The sequence below is a fragment of the Notolepis coatsorum genome (assembly GCF_963971535.1).
Source record: "Notolepis coatsorum genome assembly, chromosome: 2".
Lineage (NCBI taxonomy): Eukaryota > Metazoa > Chordata > Actinopteri > Aulopiformes > Paralepididae > Notolepis > Notolepis coatsorum.
The window spans coordinates 173,567,727-173,589,766 of record NC_140166.1 but is presented as its reverse complement, the minus strand read 5'-3'; the positions used below and the strand labels follow the sequence as shown (position 1 = coordinate 173,589,766).

General features: G+C 42.6%; 1 protein-coding gene across 2 annotated transcripts; it reads left to right on the top strand.

Moving 5' to 3' along the window:
- The first annotated feature begins 187 nt into the window (after positions 1–187).
- On the top strand, positions 188–21,966 carry LOC311224312 (basic immunoglobulin-like variable motif-containing protein). 2 transcript variants are annotated; one of them, XM_084309249.1, is made up of 10 exons: positions 188–249; positions 886–1,440; positions 11,075–11,201; positions 11,949–12,044; positions 16,338–16,442; positions 16,564–16,658; positions 17,567–17,699; positions 17,837–17,920; positions 18,746–18,842; positions 21,411–21,966. In XM_084309249.1, the coding sequence occupies exons 2-10, from the start codon at positions 969–971 to the stop codon at positions 21,717–21,719; spliced, it is 1,518 nt and encodes a 505-aa protein (XP_084165375.1). In that variant the 5' UTR covers positions 188–249; positions 886–968; the 3' UTR covers positions 21,720–21,966. The 2 variants fall into 2 exon arrangements, with proteins under 2 accessions (XP_084165375.1, XP_084165376.1); XM_084309250.1 differs by lacking the exon at positions 188–249 and adding an exon at positions 493–569.
- The last annotated feature ends 74 nt before the right edge of the window (positions 21,967–22,040 follow it).

The window sequence follows — 22,040 nt, the reverse complement described above, 5'->3', positions numbered from 1 at the left end:
TTTTCGCTTTCTTAAAAGCTTAACTACCGAGTTTTACAGGGAGACTTTAAAATAGGTTTAAACGTATACGATGTAACACCCCTATTTGCGGAGTGGTATCGTCCATCGACACCGTCCGGAAGAAGATACAACAGGACGTCGCCTAGACTATCATCTCCCCCCAGCGTTAGGTCTTGGATGGTCATCTCAATGATGCGTGGTTAGCTTCATAGTCGAGGTCCAGTACCAATCTCCACAGTGGCATAGAAGGTATAATGTTTACAGTATGGCTATGCATGCTTAGGGTAGCTAAACGTTATTCGATTTGATCGCCGTTACCCAACCTATGCGTGTCATCTCGACCACAAGGGTAACTTAGATGCTAGATCCGACGGCCCGGAAGATGGTGTTTACGTTTATTTAAAAAAATGTAGGTGGTGGTTGGTGTTTAAATGATAGCCTAGGTTTATAAACAACGTTAATGTTAAAATGATGACGATTTGCGCCGTTGCAGTTTGACCAAAATCTGACGATTCCCCCAATAAAACGCCGATGACCCCGTCCCCGATCTATCATCAACCTATTGACAGGTGAGCTGTGATACACACAGCTAAATCTAGAGCCATCTATGACTATGAGGCGAATTCAAAGTGACAATAACATTCTTTAAAAAGAAGAAAAAGACCCAGGTTTATTTCCTTTTGCAAATGTTTGCTAGTGCAATAACTGTTCCCTAGCAACGGAATTCCAGTGAAACCGTCTATAATGGTACAGGATTGGTGCTGGTTTTGTTAGCTATTATTAGACAGTGCTGTTGGTGTGGTTGTGTATACATTCTACTGTAGCAATGTAACTCAACTGGTTTTCTATTGTTTTTACCACTGGTACTTGTCCTTTCATCCTCAGAATAGATACTCATCTCTCCAACGACAACAACAACAACACCAACTTAAACTATTTCTCTCATCCATCATCTAAGTGTCTGTTCAATGCCTAACACTTCAGAAGGCCAAGGAGCAAAGCAATGCGCGCCGGCTGACCAAGCCGGGCCTCAAAGACCCACCGACAGAGGCCCAAACTCCATAGCCCGGGACGCTGCGAAAGTAAGGCAGGCTTCGAGTGCTGAACTCCAGCTCCCATGGACCTGCCCAGTCACCCACTCCAGAGAGAAGTTCTACACTGTGTGTTCTGATTATGCTCTTCTCAACCAGGCTGCTTCAGTGTTCTGTCCCCCAGGGACGCCCAGGGAGGTGGGCATCGGCAAGCAGCAGCAGCATGATGAAGCGTCTTTTGCGAGGCCCAAAACCTCCACCGACTTAACCCAAGGTCAGCTTGGAGACGCCGACACAGCTTCAGATGTTGACTGTGATATGGAGGAGGTTTCTGCCGGCATCACTGAACCTATTCTGGCCTGGGAGATTGACACCACTGACTTTCATGCTGTGCTAACAAGAAGAACAAGTAAGAAAGGTTGGTCCTGTCAGCGATATGTAGTAGTGGTTTAACACAGACACACACTCACACTCCTCCCCCCCCCTTTGTTTGAGAAAAGGCCTTTTTAGTCGTGTAGATTGATTGATTGACATTTTTATTAACAGATTCAATGGGTACAATACAGTACAGCTCAATACACAATTGTTAAGGGGATGCTGCAGACCAAAGAGACTTTCGTCTTGTTTACATCACGGTCCCCCATTTTCAATTCATCGTAACATATATGACATACATGACATACCAGGGGTCATTGACAGATAAGACTTTTCAATAGGCCAATTTTAAAATACAAAAAATAAGGATATATTTGGCCATTTTTCAAACATTTGGAATGTAGTGTATACATGCATTTATGCAAAAACCCAAATTAAGAGATTTTAGTGTTTTTAAAGTTGAATTAATAGGACATGGCCTTAATAAAAGTCATTTGGGGCGACCGTAATTTATCTCTAAATTAATATATTTCCTTAACATTACTAATCAGTATCAGTAATTAAATATACATCTTAAGAAAGATAGGCTTGTGTGCCCTTTAATTTTTTGTAAACCATGATTTCACAAGTTTATTCTATAATGGCAGTGTCTCCCTCGTAATGCAGTTACAATACCCATATATGCTCTAAAACCCATAAAACTGATTTAAAATGTGTACAAATAGTATCCACTTAGCATAGTATACCAGTGATTAATATTTGAGCCAAAACTGATGGATATTCTATTTTGAATTTAGTACAGTTATTGACAATCATTGGTTACCCCGCATGACAAATGGTCGCCCCAAATGATGAGAGTAGTTAAAAGTCTATTTAAAATGTTACACAATTCAGTTCAGACAAAAGAAAACTGAACAATGTTTTTATTACAATCTTTTCAAGTGGTCAACAAAAATATTCTTCAATTCATTCAAATATCACAAAAGTAAAACATGTTGCGAGAGTAACACCCCTGCACAAAAAGGGCAGCAAATTAGACCCAGGCAACTACCGCCCTGTTTCTATCCTTACATCCATCTTGAAAGTCATGGAAAAAATAGTATACGAACAGGTCGAAAAGTACCTAGCGGAAAAAAATCTAATCTACGAATTCCAATCTGGCTTCAGAACATTCCACTCCACTGACACATGCCTTCTCTATTTGAACGACCACATCAAGCAAGAGGTGGACGCGGGCAAATACTGCGGCATGGTCATGCTAGACCTACAAAAGGCCTTCGACACTGTCAATCACACCATTCTGATTGACAAGCTAAAAGCAATTGGTTTTGATAGTTCATCAGTGAGCTGGATACAATCCTACCTGGAGGGGAGAGAACAGATGGTGGAGGTAAACGGTACCCTATCCCCCCCCCCCCCAGTGAACTGTGGTGTTCCACAAGGAAGCATACTAGGACCGCTACTGTTCCTAATTTATGCAAATGACATGTCGTCAGCTTGTGACTGCAACTTGTTCCTGTTTGCGGACGACTCAGCCCTGCTGGTCTCTGACGAGAACAAGTTACAGGTTGAAAAAACCCTCAGCTCGGGACTAGGCAAAATCTGCATATGGCTCGCCGACAACAAACTATCATTACACATGGGCAAAACAGAGTCCATTCTCTTCGGTTCAAATAACAAACTCAGCAAGACCGACGGCTTCTCAGTTACAGTGGGTGACAATATTGTCACAAGGAAAGATGAAATTACCTACCTGGGTTCCATCCTAGAGGCTAATCTTTCCTGTGACAAAATGGCATCCAATGTAATAAAAAATGTCAACCAACGAACTCGATTCTTGTACCGGATCTCCTCTCTGGTAAACAAGAATACCCTGAAGACTCTGGCAGGAGCACTCATTCAAGGGTACTACGACTATGCTTGCACCTCATGGTACCAAAGCACCTCAAAGGCACTAAAAACCAAATTACAAACATCTCAAAACAAACTAGTCAGACTACTGCTTGACCTGACTCCTAGAACCCACCTCACCCCTGCCCACTTTGCCAACCTAGGATGGCTTAGAGTAGATGACAGAGTACAGCAACTTGCAATGGGCCTGGTCTACAAGATACACTACACGACCAAGGTACCCATGTACATGTCAAAATACTTCCCAAATGTCAGTGAATACCACGATCACAACACCAGAGGGAGCTCCACAAATCATGTAAAACCCAGATTCAGCTCAAACAAGGGACTAAACACGTTTAGCAATTATGCCACATCAATGTGGAACGCCCTACCCAAAGCTGTAAAGGAATGTGAATCACTACCCACTTTCAAAAACACTCTCAAAGAACACCTACGGGAGACTGCAATTCGAAACTGGCCCCTACAAATGTCCTAACCCAGTTGTACAGTAAAGACCAAGTATGGCCTTGTCAGTATTCCAATGTACAGTGCCCCCCCGTACCCAACCCACCCCTCCTCCAATGTACAGCCCCACCCAACCCACCTACCCAACCTCCTCCAATGTACAGTTTCTATGTCAAATGTATATACACTCTTTTTCTGGATTTTTTTAGTATCACAAACAGTACTGTATTTGTAAATCTGGTATGTCATAAATGTATAGATGTAGCAGTACTGTATCTGTATGTCGTGTGTGTCATATAATGAATTGAAAATGGGGGACCCTGATGTAAACAATACGAAAGTCTTTCTCTGGTCTGCATCCCCTTAACAATTGTATGTATTGAGCTGTACTGTACCCATTCTGCAATCTGTTAATAAACTTTTCAATCAATCAATCAACATGGCCCTCTTGAGGAAGATTTTCCCACCTGCACTTTGGCGACCTCTACCGGCTCGGGTGTGCATATATTTTAATACAATATATATATTGAATTAAAGCTCTATTTGTTGCCTGTCGATAGCCATTTCAGGTGACACAATCCGTTCAGCGGTTCTCGAGTTACATGCCGTTATGTGAGGTGTGCGCCGAAGTACTCAGTGTTGTACAAATACAACACCGACTCCCGGGGCTCTAGCTCCGTCAATCATTTGGCACGGTAGGTTACAAGCTTCGTCAGGAACATTCAAATATCACAAATGTTAAAAACATTAAACATTCAAAAAGTTAAAGTGCAATACACATTACATGCTTCAGGAACTTGAACATTTCACAAATGTCCATTTTCATGTCCTCATATCATCATTGGTTTTATCAATGTATGAGAGCGAGAAGGTGGGTTAAGTAGCATCACTTTTGTGATGGTAGTCACATTGGACAGGGATTAACCATTTAAGTCAATAATAAAAGGTAAACAGAGTTGTATGTATGGAATAAAAAATTATTAAACACCAACACAGTTCTATAGAGTCAATAAACAATAACCACCAACATATTTGCATGGATGAAATCAATGCTAAACAACTACAACACAGTTGTATCAGTTCCTTTTAGGGATGGCACGATACCACTTATTCATGTCCGATACTGATATCACAGCCTTGAGTATCTGCCAATACCGATACCCATCCGATACTCCCTTAAAAAACAAAAACCTGTGTTTAACCTAGCCATCTATAAAACATCAAAAACTCCCCTAAAGGAAGAAATACATACCACACCATGACTCAGTTATGCAATAGTGCTGCTGCTTTTTATTTTGTTCAAATTATTTAGTTAATACGTTAATAAGACTACAGCGATTTCATGACGGCTTCCTGTCCTCACATCTAAAATGTCTGTTTACCGGTACAATGCGTGGAGAGTTTCCAATCATTGTTAAACAAACATAGTGCTGAAAATATACACTTTGACTGCTGTTTTGATAGGGTTAGGGTCTTTACTCTTGGCTACATTTGAAAAAGAAACAACATTGTACTTATTTGAGATAGCTGTGTCAGAGATAATGACGGTTTGGCAACATGAAGTGAGGCTAAGCGTCGGAAACCTACATTTTCAACAACAGAAAGGGGCTGGTCGTCCAGCACAATAAATGTGGTTATTTTCTCGGTTTTCTTCAGCTTTGCTTTGTTACTGTCTGCAGGGAGTTTCTCTCGCTTCTGAATGGTTTCCAGCTATGTTAGCTGCTGCGACAAAACGTTTCCTCTTGGCATTCGTTGCACATATGAACTCGGCATACTCCCTTTCCATGATTAATCTGCAAGTGTTGTGTGGTGTTGAAGTTTCCAGTGTTGCTGCCACCCTTAGAAATACTTGCGTCGCAGATATTACACTTGGCTGTGTCGTGTTATTCCACAAGTATACATGCGAGTCCTCTGTATTTGTTTGTGCGTGTCTTCATTCTGTTAGCTCCACCATACAGGTCCGTTATTATCCGCTCTTAGTCTACTCTGCCCTGCGTACCTGTCTGTGACCCCAGTACGGTGGCCTGTACTCTGTGTCGTATTAATGCACACACATTAGCATAACACCACACGCTGTTTTGCCTTTTTCTTCTTTGAGCTTAAAATAACTCTACACAGCTGACATGATCGCGGCACGCTGCTAACTAGGGCTGCAACGATTAGTCGACATAATCGACGATGTCGATTATAAAAAATCGTCGACGAGGAATTGTTGTGTCGATTAGTCATTAAAAAAAATAATAATAATAATTATTATTTTTTGCACTACCTATCTTTGTGAAAGTGGCTTCTCAGCTCTGGTCCAGCCAGCTGAAGACTTCTTAGCTTAACATAACAGACCGACAGTAAGTTTGGGGGAACTAATGGGATAACTGGGGATGTTGTTTGGTCCTGACAAAGAGTCTCAAAGCAACTCTGAGGTCATGCTCAATGTCCAATCTGTTCCTCTGCTCTGTCTTCAGCTGGACCAGAGCTGAGAAGCCACTTTCACAAAGATAGGTACCGTAATTTTCGCACTATAAGCCGCACCTGAATATAAGCCGCAGCAGCTAAATTGAATGATGTGTACATATATAAGCCGCACTAGACTATAAGCCGCAGGTGTTTTAATGTTTAATTATCATATGTAATTAGCATTGGGACACAATACTGTCAGACAAATAACAAGAATTAACTCATTTACAAGTTGTATTAAGTTTAGCAAATAAGGGAACAGATGAATAACATTTCAATGCAGTCAAAAAAGCAATATTTAGATTTTTACATTTTCGGGTTTGGTCACGTCGAGTCACATATAAGCCGCACCGTTATATAAGCCGCAGGGTCGAAAAATGGGGAAAAAAGGCGTGGCTTATAGTCCGAAAATTACGGTAGTGCAAAAAAAATATATATTTAATTTTTATTTTCTTTATATAATTGTTTTTCGATTAGTCGACTAATCGAAAAAATAATCAACAGATTAGTCGACTACCAAAATAGTCATTAGTTGCAGCCCTACTGCTAACAAGTTGACTTACGTTTAGCTAATGCTAACGTTGTTGTCACGCTACTACTGTTCACGTGATGGCATGCTTTACGGCCTGTATCGGATCGGAAAATACTTCCTGTCTTTCTGATATCCAATCCTGTGAATTTGGCCAGTATCGGACCAGTACCGATACTGAGTATCGGATTGGTGCCATCCCTAGTTCCTTTTATATTATCTCATGGTAAACTGCAGGCATTTCAAATTGAGGTACATGTGCATGTTTTAACAAATCGGGCAACCTGAACACCTAGAATAAGAAGCACACCAAAAAACAAAACACTGATATTTTTTTACATTTAGTTAAATTATTAAAGTTCGGTTATGACATCATACAGTGACATCACGAATGTTCCAGAACGTTCGATCATGACATCATACTGTGACATCAGACATTTTCTAGAACGTTCGGTCATGACATCATACTGTGACATCACAAATGTTCCAGAATGTTCGATCATGACTACTGTGACATCACAAATGTTCTAGAACGTTCGGTCATGACATCATACTGTGACATCACAAATGTTCTAGAATGTTCTATTATGACAAATAAGACTGTTCAATGACTATCTAAATCCAATCAATATTCCTAATGCCGTTTCAATGTAAGGTTATAAAAATAAACATATAAACATTCATACAATATAGCTTTGGCTCCTACAGTCAACATTCCCCAAAGATAGGGCGGCTACGTGGCGCAGTGGGCAAGGCGCTCGCAACGAATGCTGGAGACTAGGCTCGAACAGGATGCCTCCTGTTTGAGCCCCGCTCTCCACATTGCTTTCAGTTTAGCTGGTCGTCCACAGTAATACACATTGGCCGTATTACGGGGAGGGAAACTGAAGGGTGGGGATCGGGCGTTGTGGACAGCGACTCCTACAGGTCGGTTGGTGCGCCTGCGCAGTAGAATCAAGAAGCGACGGGGGCGGGGCCCCTCCAAAGCCCAGACCCCCGACGCTGAAAGATCGAGCCGCGCAGGTGAAAAGATGCGACGGCTGTTACCTCGAGTATCGGAGGGGACTCGTGCTATGTATGACTTAGTCCACATTGCAGCCGGCTTGTGGGAGGCAAGAAACTACGTTCGAAGACAGGGGAGGGTTGAAATTGGACGATATGAAAATTGGGATGGGAGAAAAATAGAAAATGGGAGAAAAAGTGGATAAAAAAAAATCATTCCCCAAAGATATATCAAACACGAAACAAACTTTGATCAGATTATAATGGAGATGTTGCACAGTGCAATCCACTGAACATTTATTGTTGAAATATGTCACTGTTGATCATGAGCTGGATATATAACCTATGGTTTCAAGGGATGTTAAACCTACTGTAGAATCAAAGTAAATGTTAGTGATTCAAATCCTCATTTAGAGGTAGGGGATCGACCACAGCTTGCCCTGCTGCTCTTCTCTACTTCTACACCAGCCAGAACTGGTGGAGTCAGGTCCAGCATCGCCTTTTCCATCTTTTTCCTTCTCCCTGTAACCTCTGGATGCGGCCTTCTCCCTCTCCGATAGCTCATCTGACTTCACATGGAATCTTACCCTGTTGTTTTCTTCTCGCTGAAACAATAGTGTATAATGTGATACTAATCCTGGTGGGCTAAATTACATACAAACTTAAGTTCAAGATATTACAGAAAAGGTCATTCCTAATCCTACTAACATGACAGTTTGAAATACACCAGAGAAAGATATACTGCATGTTACCTATAGTTTTTTTTACCTCTTTTCCTGGCAAGATAGTCTGCATTGACCCGCTGTCTGTAGTGAGCATTCTTCTGTTTGCTTGTTTGTGCCATCTAGAAAATAGGTTAAACTAGTTAAACATGACTAATACATGTACAATTACCTAAATGGAATGTCATGCTATACCGTTTAAAAAATGTTCTCATAAGATGGTACAATACTAAAAAAGAAACGTTAATTCCTAAATAGGAATGAAAAATGACAGAAATGTTGAAAAATATATGTTAAAATATACAAAGAGTTATGCTAAAACAAAGAATGTTATGTATATAAAACATGAATAAAATATAAATATACAGAAACTACAAATACAGGACATATATCTATCATCTAAAACACTCAGCAGTGGTCGCCCCACATGATAACTCGGTCGCCCAGATGATGTTTTTAAGTTCAGTCAAATATTACAGGCTAACCATTAGCTACAGAAACCAAACTAGCTATCTCTTACCACATGTCACTATCAAATTCATCATCAAAATATAGATTTTCATATAAAACGTATTATTCACAGTTTTGGGGCGGTCGTCCCACAAGACATCCAAAAGTGGCAAGTACATTACAGCAGTTAAAAAAGAGATTTATTTGCCAATATGAAAGAGACTTACTAACCTGCTAGTTGTTTCTCTGGGTCCCTCACATGTGACTGGCTGATGCAACATCCTGTCCTTGAGGTGGTTTCAAAATAAAAGTCCCACAATTGTGTTTTCTTGATGGTCGCCCCAGATGATATTTCATAAAATTAACATATGCGGACAACATTCGTTTGTATATTATGATGGAAGTATATGTGCAAATGCTTCATAATTTTGTCAATGAATGCAAAACATGTTTGAAATTATGCCAAATAGGGCAAGGGAAATATTTAAATAGATTTAAAGTGATTTTAAGCCGGTTGTCCAAATAGAAGTCAATGCTGGACGGTCGCCCCACATGGACATTTGACACTTCAGATAGCAGAAAAATTACCAATAACTCAAATGTTTGGAGGAGTTAGAGTGGGTCTGTATATGGGGAAAGGTATTAGAGATACAGATTTTTTTTAAGGTAAGAAATTCAGTGGGACAGAAAAGGTAAGAAATTCAGTGGGACAGAAAAAATAGGCGTCATGTCATTGACCCAGTACTGCTACATCTAGACATTTATGACATAACAGATCTACAAATACAGTACTGTTTGTGATACAAAAAGGATATCCTTTTTGGTCTAAGTGAAATGTGCCATTGCCACAAAGTTTTATTTATTTATTTTTAAATGTGCACTGTGTAGTTTTGTGAGAGTCGGAGAGGTGAATCATTTCAACAACAAAAATGGGGCCTGAAGGCGGCTACGTGGCGTAGTGGGCAAGGCGCTCGCCACGAATGCGGAGACGCTGGGCTCGCCTGTTCGAGCCCAGCGCTCCACATTGCTTTCAGTTTAGCTGGTCGTTCATACTAATACACATTGGCCGTATTAGGGGGTGGGAAACTGATGGGTGGGGATCGGGCGTTGTGGACAGCGACTCCTACAGGTCGGTTGGTGCGCCTGCGCAGTAGAATCAGGAAGTGTCGGGGGCAGCGTGAGCCTCCCACGCGTTACTCCTCGCCACTGAGAGATCGAGCTGCGCAGGTGAAAAGATGCGACTGCTGTTACCTCAAGTACCGGAGGGGACTTGTGCTATGTATGACTTAGTCCACATTGCAGCCGGCTTGTGGGAGGCAAGAACAGGGGTGCAGTCGTGCACACACGCGGTTACACGGCGTGTTATTAGTAGTCACTCAGGGCAGAAGTGCGTGCAATTATGCATAATAATCATCTGTTCTGTGCGCAACTGAGGGAACATGTATGCGCGTGCGCGGGAGCGCGCGTGGCGTGTAACCAGTTCCCATATTACGACTGCACCACTGGGCAAGAAACAGCGTTCGTGACAGGGGAGGGTTGAATTGGATGATACGAAATTGGGATGGGAGAAAATATAGAAAAATGGGAGAAAAAGTGGATAAAAAAAATAAATAATGGGGCCTGAATAAACTAATTGGCCCCGGAGGAAAATTGGATCCCTGGAACACTGTTTGAAGCTAGAAAGCCACCTGAAAAGTTACTATTTCACTGCTGTCGTTTACAAAGGTAGAGCTCACAATTTTGTTAAACATATTCTAGGCTTACATTTGGTTCAGCGCCTCACAATTATTTGGTTTTAATTTATGATAACATAAGATCATTTCTAATTACAGTACATTTATTTAGCAGACTCTGCAAACAAATCCTCCATCCGCCTAAATTGCATAGTGCACCTTTAAGAGAGACATTTCTGTCTGGTCATATTATTCCATCAATAACATCATAAATATAGTATGTTGGTCAAGGAATGTTATGAAGCAACCTTTAACAAAGGAATGTGTTTTGGCTAAGCAGCATATCTCGTAGTTTGAGAGGCTTGCCTTTTAATTGCAGATTTAAATGTCCTCAAATGCCTTGATATTTTTTTCTTTCCACTCTGTTGTTTGTGACTGTCTTTGATCCTGGTGTAGTTCTGACTGAAATGATATCTTTAGGCAATATAAAGAAATTCGGCTCCAAGAAAATGAAGTCTGACAGACCTAGCCGTAACCTGCAGGACCTCCCTCCTCATGCCTCGCTGGAAGAGATCAAGCAGAGGAAGGTCCTAGACCTTAGGAGATGGTACGTGTTCAGTCATTATCACAGTTATTTAAGGAGACGTGCCATCTTGATTCATAGTTTTAAATGTTATCTGTAATGTCCTGGGACAGGGGCCAGCCTGTATTTGTGAACACTGAAGAACAGATCGACCTCTCCCAAAGCTATAAACTTGACATCCGAAACTCCAAATCTGTGATGCCGTACAGAATGACGTGCTGTCTGGAATTGCTCCATTGAAAAATGAATGAACTCTGATGGGCATGTGTCCAAGGAGTCGCTTTAATGACACAGGGATATCTTGTTACCAAGAAACATTTGAATATTTATGACTGTGTTTACACTGCCGACAAACAATAGCCTAGTGTATCAGCACCCCAAGATTGAAGACACATAACACCCAAATTAAACTGTGGGGAGTGCTTTGTGATCCAAACCAGGAAGTGTGTCTGTACTCTGTACCACTCCACAAACCAGGAAGTGTGTCTGTTCTCTGTATCTCTCCATAATCATCCCTCATTGACTCGCATCCCGTTGACTATTTCTTCCAGTTGATACGTTCAGCTGTACATCAATATATTAGTATTACATCATAGACGAAGGAGTGAGTTTCTAAGTCCCGTTTCCAGTGATGGGATACAGTAATTCACAAATTCAGGCTGAGCTACTACATACATGACATATTCCCAAACTGAAATTGAGGTGTTTTTAAATCTGAAGGGCAACTGTCATTCTTTGATTTTAACATACTGGGATGTTCTTCTGCTTTAGGTATTGCATCAGTCGGCCTCAGTACAAGACTTCTTGTGGCATTTCGTCATTGGTTTCCTGCTGGAACTTCTTATACAGCACACTAGGAGCAGGGAGGTGTGCACTGAATGCTATTTATTTTATTTATTATTTTGGTTCATGTATCATCATAGAAGTGACGTGAAATTATCTCATATCTATCTCAAGCCCTGCCCTCTTTTCTTGCTCCTCCAATCACAACTGTTGCTTCTCTGAGGGGAACCAACAGAACCACCAACTGCGGTCTCCCAAGTACTGCACAGCACCCTCTCTCACCTTGACCGCCAGAAGGGGGGCTATGTGAGACTGTAGTTCATTGACTACAGCTCAGCGTTCAACACCATAGTCCCCACCAGACTGGTGGACAAGCTGATCGAGCTGGGTCTGAGCTCCGCTCTGAGCGCCTGGATACTGGACTCTCTGAGCGAAAGGCCCCAGGCGGTCAGGGTGGGGGGTCAGACCTCCAACACCATCACCCTGAGCATCGGGTCCCCCCAGGGCTGTGTTCTGAGCCCCCTGCTGTACTCACTATACACACACGACTGTGTGGCCAAGTTCAGCTCCAACTCCATAGTGAAGTTTGCGGACGACACAGTGGTGGTGGGGCTGATCTCGGACAACGACGAGAAGGCCTACCGGGAGGAGGTTGAGGTACTGGAACGCTGGTGCCAGGACAACAGCCTGCTCCTGAACATTGGTAAAACCAAGGAGCTGATCGTGGATTATAGGAGAGGACAGCACACGCCACCACTGAGGATAAACGGGGCTACCGTGGACAGGGTGAGCAGCTTTAAGTACCTGGGGGTCCACATCTCAGAGGATCTGACATGGACAACACACATAGACTCAGTCGTAAAAAAGGCGAAGCAGCGCCTCTACCACCTGAGACAGTTAAGGAAGTTCAGAGTATCTGGGAAGATATTCCAGTCCTTCTACTCCGGAGCTGTAGAGAGCATCTTGACTGGAAACATCACTGCCTGGTATGGAAACAGCACGGCACAGGACAAGAAGGCCCTACAGAGAGTGGTGCGCTCAGCCGAGCGTACCACGGGTATTGCACTACCACCCCTGCAGGTTCTATACAACAAGAGGTGCAAATCCAGAGCCTGCAGAATAATGAAAGACGCACACCACCCCAACAACAGCCTGTTCATGCTGCTGAGGTCAGGCAGACGCCTGCGAACCCCAGCTACTAGGACAGAGAGACTTCGGCTCAGCTTCTTCCCCCAGGCCATCAGAGCCTTGAACACTGAACTCTCCACACACAAGCACACACACGACACACACACTGTACACGCTCACACACTAGCAGCCACTTTAACATGAGCAAGCACACACTCATGCCCCCCTAAGAACCACCAGGGTAAAAAATCGCGCTGAGCCATGGATGCACACTGAAATACTGACCGCTATGAAAGCCAGAGACAAAAAATGCTCTGAGTTTCGTAAAAGTCAGTCAAAGCTTACCAAAAGCACGAGCAGTGAACTCCAAGACCACGTGACTGAACTCAAACTAGAAAGAAACAGACTAAGAAATGACGTAAACTCCATGATCAAAACTGCTAAAAAAAATTTCATCAATGACAAAACCGAGGAAAACAAAAATAAACCACGTGAACTTTGGAAATTACTCAACAATCAACTAGGCTGCAGTAAAAAACTCAAAACCAGGTTCTCAAACATAAACATAAAGACGGACAACACGCTCATCACAGACAAGCTGGATGTAGCCAATTACTTAAACACTTTCTTCACAAACATAGCCACAACACTGGTAAACAAACTACCCTCCCACTCAGGGCAGTATGGGGTAGAACACATAGTAGCATACTACAAGAACCTAGGCGTCCACAAAGACGACTTCAAACTGGAAATGGTAACTACAGATGAGGTACTCAAAAAAACTGAGCGCCCTCCAACCAAACAAGGCCACTGGCCATGACAACATCCCCTCCAAATTCCTCAGAGACTCAGCAGCAGCCATCACCCCAGTCATCACACACATAATAAACCTCTCCATAAAACAGGGACACGTCCCCAAGGACTTCAAAATTGCGAGAGTAACACCCCTGCACAAAAAGGGCAGCAAATTAGACCCGGGTAACTACCGCCCTGTTTCTATCCTTACATCCATCTCGAAAGTCATGGAAAAAATAGTATACGAACAGATCGAAAAGTACCTTGCGGAAAAAAATCTAATCTACGAATTCCAATCTGGCTTCAGAACATCCCACTCCACTGACACATGCCTTCTCTACTTGAACGACCACATCAAACAAGAGGTGGACGCGGGCAAATACTGCGGCATGGTCATGCTGGACCTACAAAAGGCCTTCGACACTGTCAATCACACCATTCTGATTGACAAGCTAAAAGCAATTGGTTTTGATAGTTTATCAGTGAGCTGGATACAATCCTACCTGGAGGGGAGGGAACAGATGGTGGAAGTAAACGGTACCCTATCCCCCCCCCTCACAGTGAGCTGTGGTGTTCCACAAGGAAGCATACTAGGACCGCTACTATTCCTAATTTATGCAAATGACATGTCGTCAGCTTGTGACTGCAACTTGTTCCTGTTTGCGGACGACTCAGCCCTGCTGGTCTCTGACAAGAACAAGTTACAGGTTGAAAAAGCCCTCAGCTCGGAACTAGGCAAAATCTGCATATGGCTCGCCGACAACAAACTATCATTACACATGGGCAAAACAGAGTCCATTCTCTTCGGTTCAAATAACAAACTCAGCAAGACCGACGGCTTCTCGGTTACAGTGGGTGACAATATTATCACAAGGAAAGATGAAATTACCTACCTGGGTTCCATCCTAGAGGCTAATCTTTTCTGTGACAAAATGGCATCCAATGTAATAAAAAAAGTCAACCAACGAACGCGTTTCTTGTACCGGATCTCCTCTCTGGTAAACAAGAATACCCTGAAGACTCTAGCAGGAGCACTCATTCAAGGGTACTACGACTATGCTTGCACCTCATGGTACCAAAGCACCTCAAAGGCACTAAAAAACAAATTACAAACATCTCAAAACAAGCTAGTCAGACTACTACTTGACCTGACTCCTAGAACCCACCTCACCCCTGCCCACTTTGACAACCTAGGATGGCTTAGAGTAGACGACAGAGTACAGCAACTTGCAATGGGCCTGGTCTACAAGATACACTACGCGACCAAGGTACCCATGTACATGTCAAAATACTTCCCAAAGGTCAGTGAATACCACGATCACAACACCAGAGGGAGCTCCACAAATCATGTAAAACCCAGATTCGGCTCAAACAAGGGACTAAACACGTTTCGCAATTATGCCACATCAATGTGGAACGCCCTGTCTAAAGCTGTAAAGGAATGTGAATCACTACCCACTTTCAAAAACACTCTCAAAAAACACCTACGTGAGACTGCAATTCGAAACTGGCCCCTACAAATGTCCTAACCTAGTTGTACAGTAAATGACCAAGTAAGGCTTTGTCAATATTCCAATGTACAGTGTAAAATGTGTGTGTCCCCTACCCAACCCCCCCCCCCCACCTCCAATGTACAGCCCTCACCCAACCCACCCAACCCCACCCCACCCCACCCAACCAACCTCCTCCAATGTACAGTTTCTACGCCAAATGTATATACACTCCTTTTCTGGACACTTTTGTATCACAAACAGTACTGTATTTGCAAATCTGATATGTCATAAATGTATAGATGTAGCAGTACTGTCTATCTGTATGTCATGTATGTCATATATGTTATGATGAATTGAAAATGGGGGACCCTGATGTAAACAAGACGAAAGTCTTTCTCTGGTCTGCATCCCCTTAACAATTGTATGTATTGAGCTGTACTGTACTGTACCCATTCTGCAATCTGTTAATAAACTTTTCAATCAATCAATCAATGCTGCACACGCCCACACGTATGGCCACTAAGGAAAGGTCACTTTAAAAATAGTATAGTATAACCTGAGATTGTATAAAATAGCATGTACAGAAAGACCCAGTGCCTCATCCGTAGCTAACAGTGTATTGCACTGCCAAAGGACCTAGCATGTCCTCCATGCTCTGTAAACAACTTATGTACAAATACCGATATGCCCTACTATGTTACTTGTTTATTGCACAATGTTGTTTTATTGGATTCTATTATATGTTGTTACTACTGTATTGCACATCGTTGCGGGCAAGACCACCCGCATTTCATTGTATACTTGTATGCCGTGACAAATAAAACTCTTGACTTGACAGTTATGATTGGAGGATCAAGAAAGGAGGGCAAGGTTTGAGCTAGGTCAACTGCAAATTGACAGTAGGTACTTGAGTGTGTATTGAGTGAACAACATCGTTCAGTAACTGTGTGTGCATTTTCAGCCTTCCGCCCATCTCTCAGGAGGAGGCGCTAAACATCCTGGGGTTTCAGCCACCTTTTGAAGAGATCAAGTTTGGTCCTTTCACCGGCAACGCCACGCTCATGCGGTACTACTAGGAATCACTCTCCCCGCCTCCACAGTCTACTTACATTACCAGTAAACATTAGGAAACTACACGCAATGAAAAATTATAACCAAATACAGTGTCTTCTCTTTCGTCTTTACAGATGGTTCAGGCAAATCAATGATAATTTCAGAGTCCGTGGGTGTTCCTACATTCTGTATAAACCACACGGAAAACACAAGACGGCGGGAGAAACGGGTATGTTTTTAAGAAAATACAACAATATCTCTGCTTTCTGAGTAATACAGAATTAGACAAATACATTACGGCAGCACAGTGGTCAGCAGCACTGTTGCCTCACAGCAAGAAGGTCCCGGGTTCAAACCCCAGCAGGGGGCCTTTCTGTGTGGAGTTTGCATGTTCTCTCTCGTGTTTGCCTGGGTTTCCTCCGGGTACTCTGGTTTCCTTCCACACCAAAATACATGCATGCTAGGTAGTAGGTATATAATACGCCTGCCATTGCCCTTAACCAAGGTACTGGCATTACAACTGGAGTTGGTCCCCGGGCGCCGCACTGTGTGGCTGCCCCACTGCTCCTCAGTCAGAATCAGAATAAAAATAGTCTTTATTGCCACGTAAGCTTGCACAATTTGTCTTGGTGCATCAACATTAACAGACTAGAATAAAATAAAATGGAATATATAAACCAAATTTGAATAAAAATACAATAGAATAGAATATAGGACAGGGCTGTACAATTGTGCAGGATTGTAGTAGAATATATACACTCAATTAGAATATAATAAAATAGTTAGGATGTGTCAAAATGCAGAGGAGGAATTTCCCCAAGGGGATTCATAAATGATTAATAATAAAAAAAAATGTACTGCAAAATTACTGTATTACCCTGTATTATACTCTCATACATGTTTGTAGACTATTCTGTTTTGTGTTTGTATTGTATTGTATACATGCACTTTTATTATGTTCTTGTGTGATGTATCCCACATTTTATTGCAGTGTGATGTATTGCAAATGTTATTGCTGTTAGCTTGACCAGGTCTCCCTTGCAAAAGAGATCTTGTATCTCAATGGGACTTCCTGGTTAAATAAAGGAAAAAAAATAAAACAATAAATCACCTTATGACCCATCAACCCTCTTCCAGCTGAAGGAGCATTATCGAAGCTGACGCAGGGGCTGAAGGACGAGTCCATGGCCTACATTTACCACTGTCAGAACCACTACTTCTGCCCTGTGGGCTTTGAAGCCACGCCACTCAAAGCAGCCAAAGCGTATAGGTAGGCTGCGATTGCGTCTTCGCTTTTTAGCTACTCTTTCTGTCACATTGGCCATTATCTAACTGATCTCATTTTCTATATAGCCTGCTCCCGAGAGTTTCTGCAGCTAATGAAGCGTTGTTCTCTTTCGCACACAGGGGGCCCCTTCCAACCAATGAGACGGAACACTGGATACTCATTGGTGAACCCAGCAGGAAGCACCCGGCTCTTCATACTAAAAAGTATGCACTTCTCCAGAAGAACTATTCTATTATATTGTACTTTAATTAAACTTTTATTTAAAGGAGCAGTGGTAAATAAATTAGAGAAGATGGGAGACATTATTTATGAATATGGTGCTCAAAGATTTGGAATCATTGAGAGAAAGAGGGTGGAGAGATTTCAGTCAGTTAGGTCCAGACGGCAGAAAGAAATAGAGAAACTAGTGAAGGAGAGGAGACGGCTAAGAAAGCAGTGGAGAAATGCATACACAAATATTTGACCAGCATAGATGTTTGGTGAGGGGATTGGGTTTAATCATTGAACGCTTATCCTCATTAGGGCACTAGTAACTTGTTTTATTATAAAAATACTGTATATTGTATAATATTCAACAGCGCTTCTAGGTCCTTTTCAATCTCTGCAGTATTTATTCAGGTTTTGCTATTGCTCATGAGGGAAATTCCCACACCAAGCAAAAACGATTGATTGATTGATTGATTGATTAAACATTTGCAGAAAACCGATTGCAGAATGGGTACAATACATTGTACCCAATTCTAATTGGGCTACAAGTCTCAGTGCTCACCCAAAAAGGAGAAAGTGTGTTTAGAGGTGTTGGACGCACAAGTAATGAACAGTGGAAAGGACTGTACAATCATGCAAGACTGTTATGAATGAGTTTTTGCGTCAGTTTGGGAAATACATTTGTGGTGGGTCTGTTTGATATTGTGGTGGGCCACGACACAAATAAACCAATGTATGGGAAACAATTATTATCAAAATTATAATTGAGACTTGACAGGGTTATAATATGGCTCTTGTTCATGACAACTTCGTGTTTTCAGATGGTTGGATATTGTGACTGACCTCAACACACAAAACCCAGAGTACCTGGATATCCGTCATACAGACAGGGGTATTCAGTACCGCAAAACCAAAAAGGTAATTTCTTATTCTGAAATTTGTATCTTATTATTTGATTTTGTGTAAGATGTAAGGCTCGTGTATGTGTAAGATTTAAGGCTCATGTACATGGACATTTAAATTTCAAACCTTTATTTAACTTCGAAAGGCAACTGAGGTTTCCCTCGTTTACAGTCACGTCGAGTGGACATACAAATAGAATAGAATAGAAATACTTTAATTATCCAGAGGGAAATTTTACACTACAAATACACTCACAAACAAACAAAGTCACAAATAAGAATAACAAAACAAATTGCCTAAGAATAGAATAAAATATACAGTAAAAAATATACAGAAGTCTACAGTAAGTGTAATATTGAACAGTGTTTTTTCAAAAGTAAAAGTCCAGGAAGATGGTAATTGTCACTCTGTGCTCAGTGATGCAGTGAGGCACAGTGATGCATTGTAAAGTCTGATGGCTGTCGGAATGAAGGACTTCCTGTGCCATTCAGTGCTACATTTAGGGAGTGTTAGCCTAGCACTGAACATGCTCCTCCTGTCAGCCAAGTCTGTGTATAGTGGGTGGGAGGGGCTTTCCCCGATGGCCTGGAGCTTAGCAAGGCTCCTCCTCTCCGCCACCCTCGCTAGAGTCCAGCTCCACCCCAACCACACTACTGGCCTTCCTGACTAGCTTATCCAGCCTGTTTGCGTCCCCTGCTCTCAGTCTGTTGCCCCAGCAGGTCACAGCGTACAACAAGGCGCCCGCCACCACCGACTCATAGAACATTCTCAACATCCTTGTACAGACATTGAAGGATCTCAGCCTTCTGAGGAAGTAGAAATAAGCATGAATAAAGCACATCAAATCACACAGCATATAAGATCACAACAATAAGATAACAGACAAAAGCAAGGATAACAAATCAATTAAAACACATACAACTTCATTGACAAAGGTTGGAGATCAAGGTTTTAAACTGCAACAGAGGGGAGAATCTCAAGCATTAACACTTTCAATGCCAATGACGCTATGTTGTTTGTTCATGCCGACCGTTCATTGCCAACGATGCAGTATGTCGTTTGTTTTTTTATTAGCGATTTGAATTCATATTTCATCAATCTAGTATCACGTTAGTGCTGCAAACTCTCTCTGAGCTCCATTGGGAAAATACCGCCCCCTATCGTCTCCCGGATGGTAATGCACGCATTGGAATGGACTCAATGAAAATGGATGAGAAAAGAAAAATGACAATGTTTTTTGTGTATTCCAGAATATTCCAGTAAAGGGCGATTATCATAGAATCTTTATATTTTCCTGAAACTTAAAAAAAAAGTGATTTTCAAAATGGTATAAAACGGAAATGAACCGATATAAAAAAAATATATATATATAGAAAATCTGTTTCGACAATGTTGACTGCAAACAAGTCATTGATAAGCGACGGCCAGATTAGACACATAGCCATCATTTAAGACATAGATTATGCGTTCACAAATGCGAGTGCTATATCATTGAAGTGGGTGGCGGCATTCAAGGGGGTAAAAAGGAAAACACGGCCGGCACGGCTAGGGGCATCTGAGCAAAATGCACATTTACCCTGTTCCAAGCAAACTCGGGGGACCTTAAGGACCAGCCCGTCACTAGAACGGGTTCCAACATTCTATTCCAATAATGATGTAGTATAAGGAGGTAGCTTACCAGTAAAGGCCTTAAAATGATCAAAATACCAGTGTTTGTTGCGCCTCTCTGTCAGAGGGCCAGCCAACCTTCTCCTAAAGGACACAGTGATGAGTGTCATATCTGTCACCAGTGATGAATCTGAGGGCAGAGTGATAGACAGAGTCCAAGGATTTAGGGGTTGAGGCCGCAGCATGCCTATAAATTACATCACCATAGTCCAAGATTGATAAGAAAACTGCTTCAACTACTCTCTTCCTACCAATCAAAGGAAACTTTTTTTTTTTTTTATCCACTTTTTCTCCCATTTTTCTATATTTTCTCCCATCCCAATTTCGTAACATCCAATTCAACACTCCCCTGTCACGAACGCTGTTTCTTGCCTCCCACAAGCCGGCTGCAATGTGGACTAAGTCATACATAGCACAAGTCCCCTCCGGTACTTGAGGTAACAGCAGTCGCATCTTTTCACCTGCGCAGCTCGATCTCTCAGTGGTGAGGAGTAACGCGTGGGAGGCTCACGCTGCCCCCGACACTTCCTGATTCTACTGCGCAGGCGCACCAACCGACCTGTAGGAGTCGCTGTCCACAACGCCCGATCCCCACCCATCAGTTTCCCACCCCCTAATACGGCCAATGTGTATTAGTACGGACGACCAGCTAAACTGAAAGCAAATGTGGAGCGCTGGGCTCGAACAGGCAAGCCCAGCGTCTCCAGATTTCGTGGCGAGCGCCTTGCCCACTACGCCACGTAGCCGCCCCAGGAAACCTGGTTTTGTATCTGTATAATATAGTGGACCTTTACCTGATATCACAAACTAGTCTATGCACCATCTTTTATGTTTGTTTATATTTCATTCATTGGGTTATTTGAATACAAAACACTATCATGCTGATGAATGGAATGCTCGCCTCTCTCCTTGCAGGCAGGGGGCAACCTTCACTGCATCATGGCGTTCCAGAGGGTGAACTGGCAGAGGCTCGGTCCCTGGGCTCTGAACCTGGAGAATCTGCGCCACGACTACCACCACCACGCAGGTGCAGAGCACGCCCCCGGAAGTGCCTTCGTCGAGGGCACCGAGGACAAAACCTCGGCCAAGCATCTGGCCCACCTCGGGCGTTCTCACAGCACAGGGAGTCAGCAGGACACAGCCTGGAAACGCCTGTCCAACAGCACAGAGTACAGGCAGAGAGCCTCCCCTGAAAGCGACCTCGAAGAAGACACGACAGACTGAGACGGCTAATATGTCGCTGGGGAGGGGGGGGCATACATTATTTATAACTATGGTGTTAATACATGTTGAGACCACACTACGAAGGCTACTGTTAGGTCCATAATTCCCATTGACATACATTTCCCTGGATTTAATCATTCATGGCTACATCACACCTCCTTGAACCATAGTTGTAACTGAGGGGTACAATTCCCTGACTGTATTACTAGATATGATACTTACTACCACTACCTTTGTACTTAATATTCGGCCACCCAGTACACGGCATAAATATATTATCATGAACACTCTCACGTAGATGAAACGGATCCAACACAAATG

Coding starts and splice junctions, on each gene's coding strand:
- LOC311224312 (XM_084309249.1), top strand. CDS start 969: ATGCCTAACACTTCAGAAGGCCAAGGAGCAAAGCAATGCGCGCCGGCT. Junction 16,443..16,563: donor GGCAACGCCACGCTCATGCG/GTACTACTAGGA, acceptor TCGTCTTTACAG/ATGGTTCAGGCAAATCAATG. Junction 17,921..18,745: donor CCGGCTCTTCATACTAAAAA/GTATGCACTTCT, acceptor TCGTGTTTTCAG/ATGGTTGGATATTGTGACTG.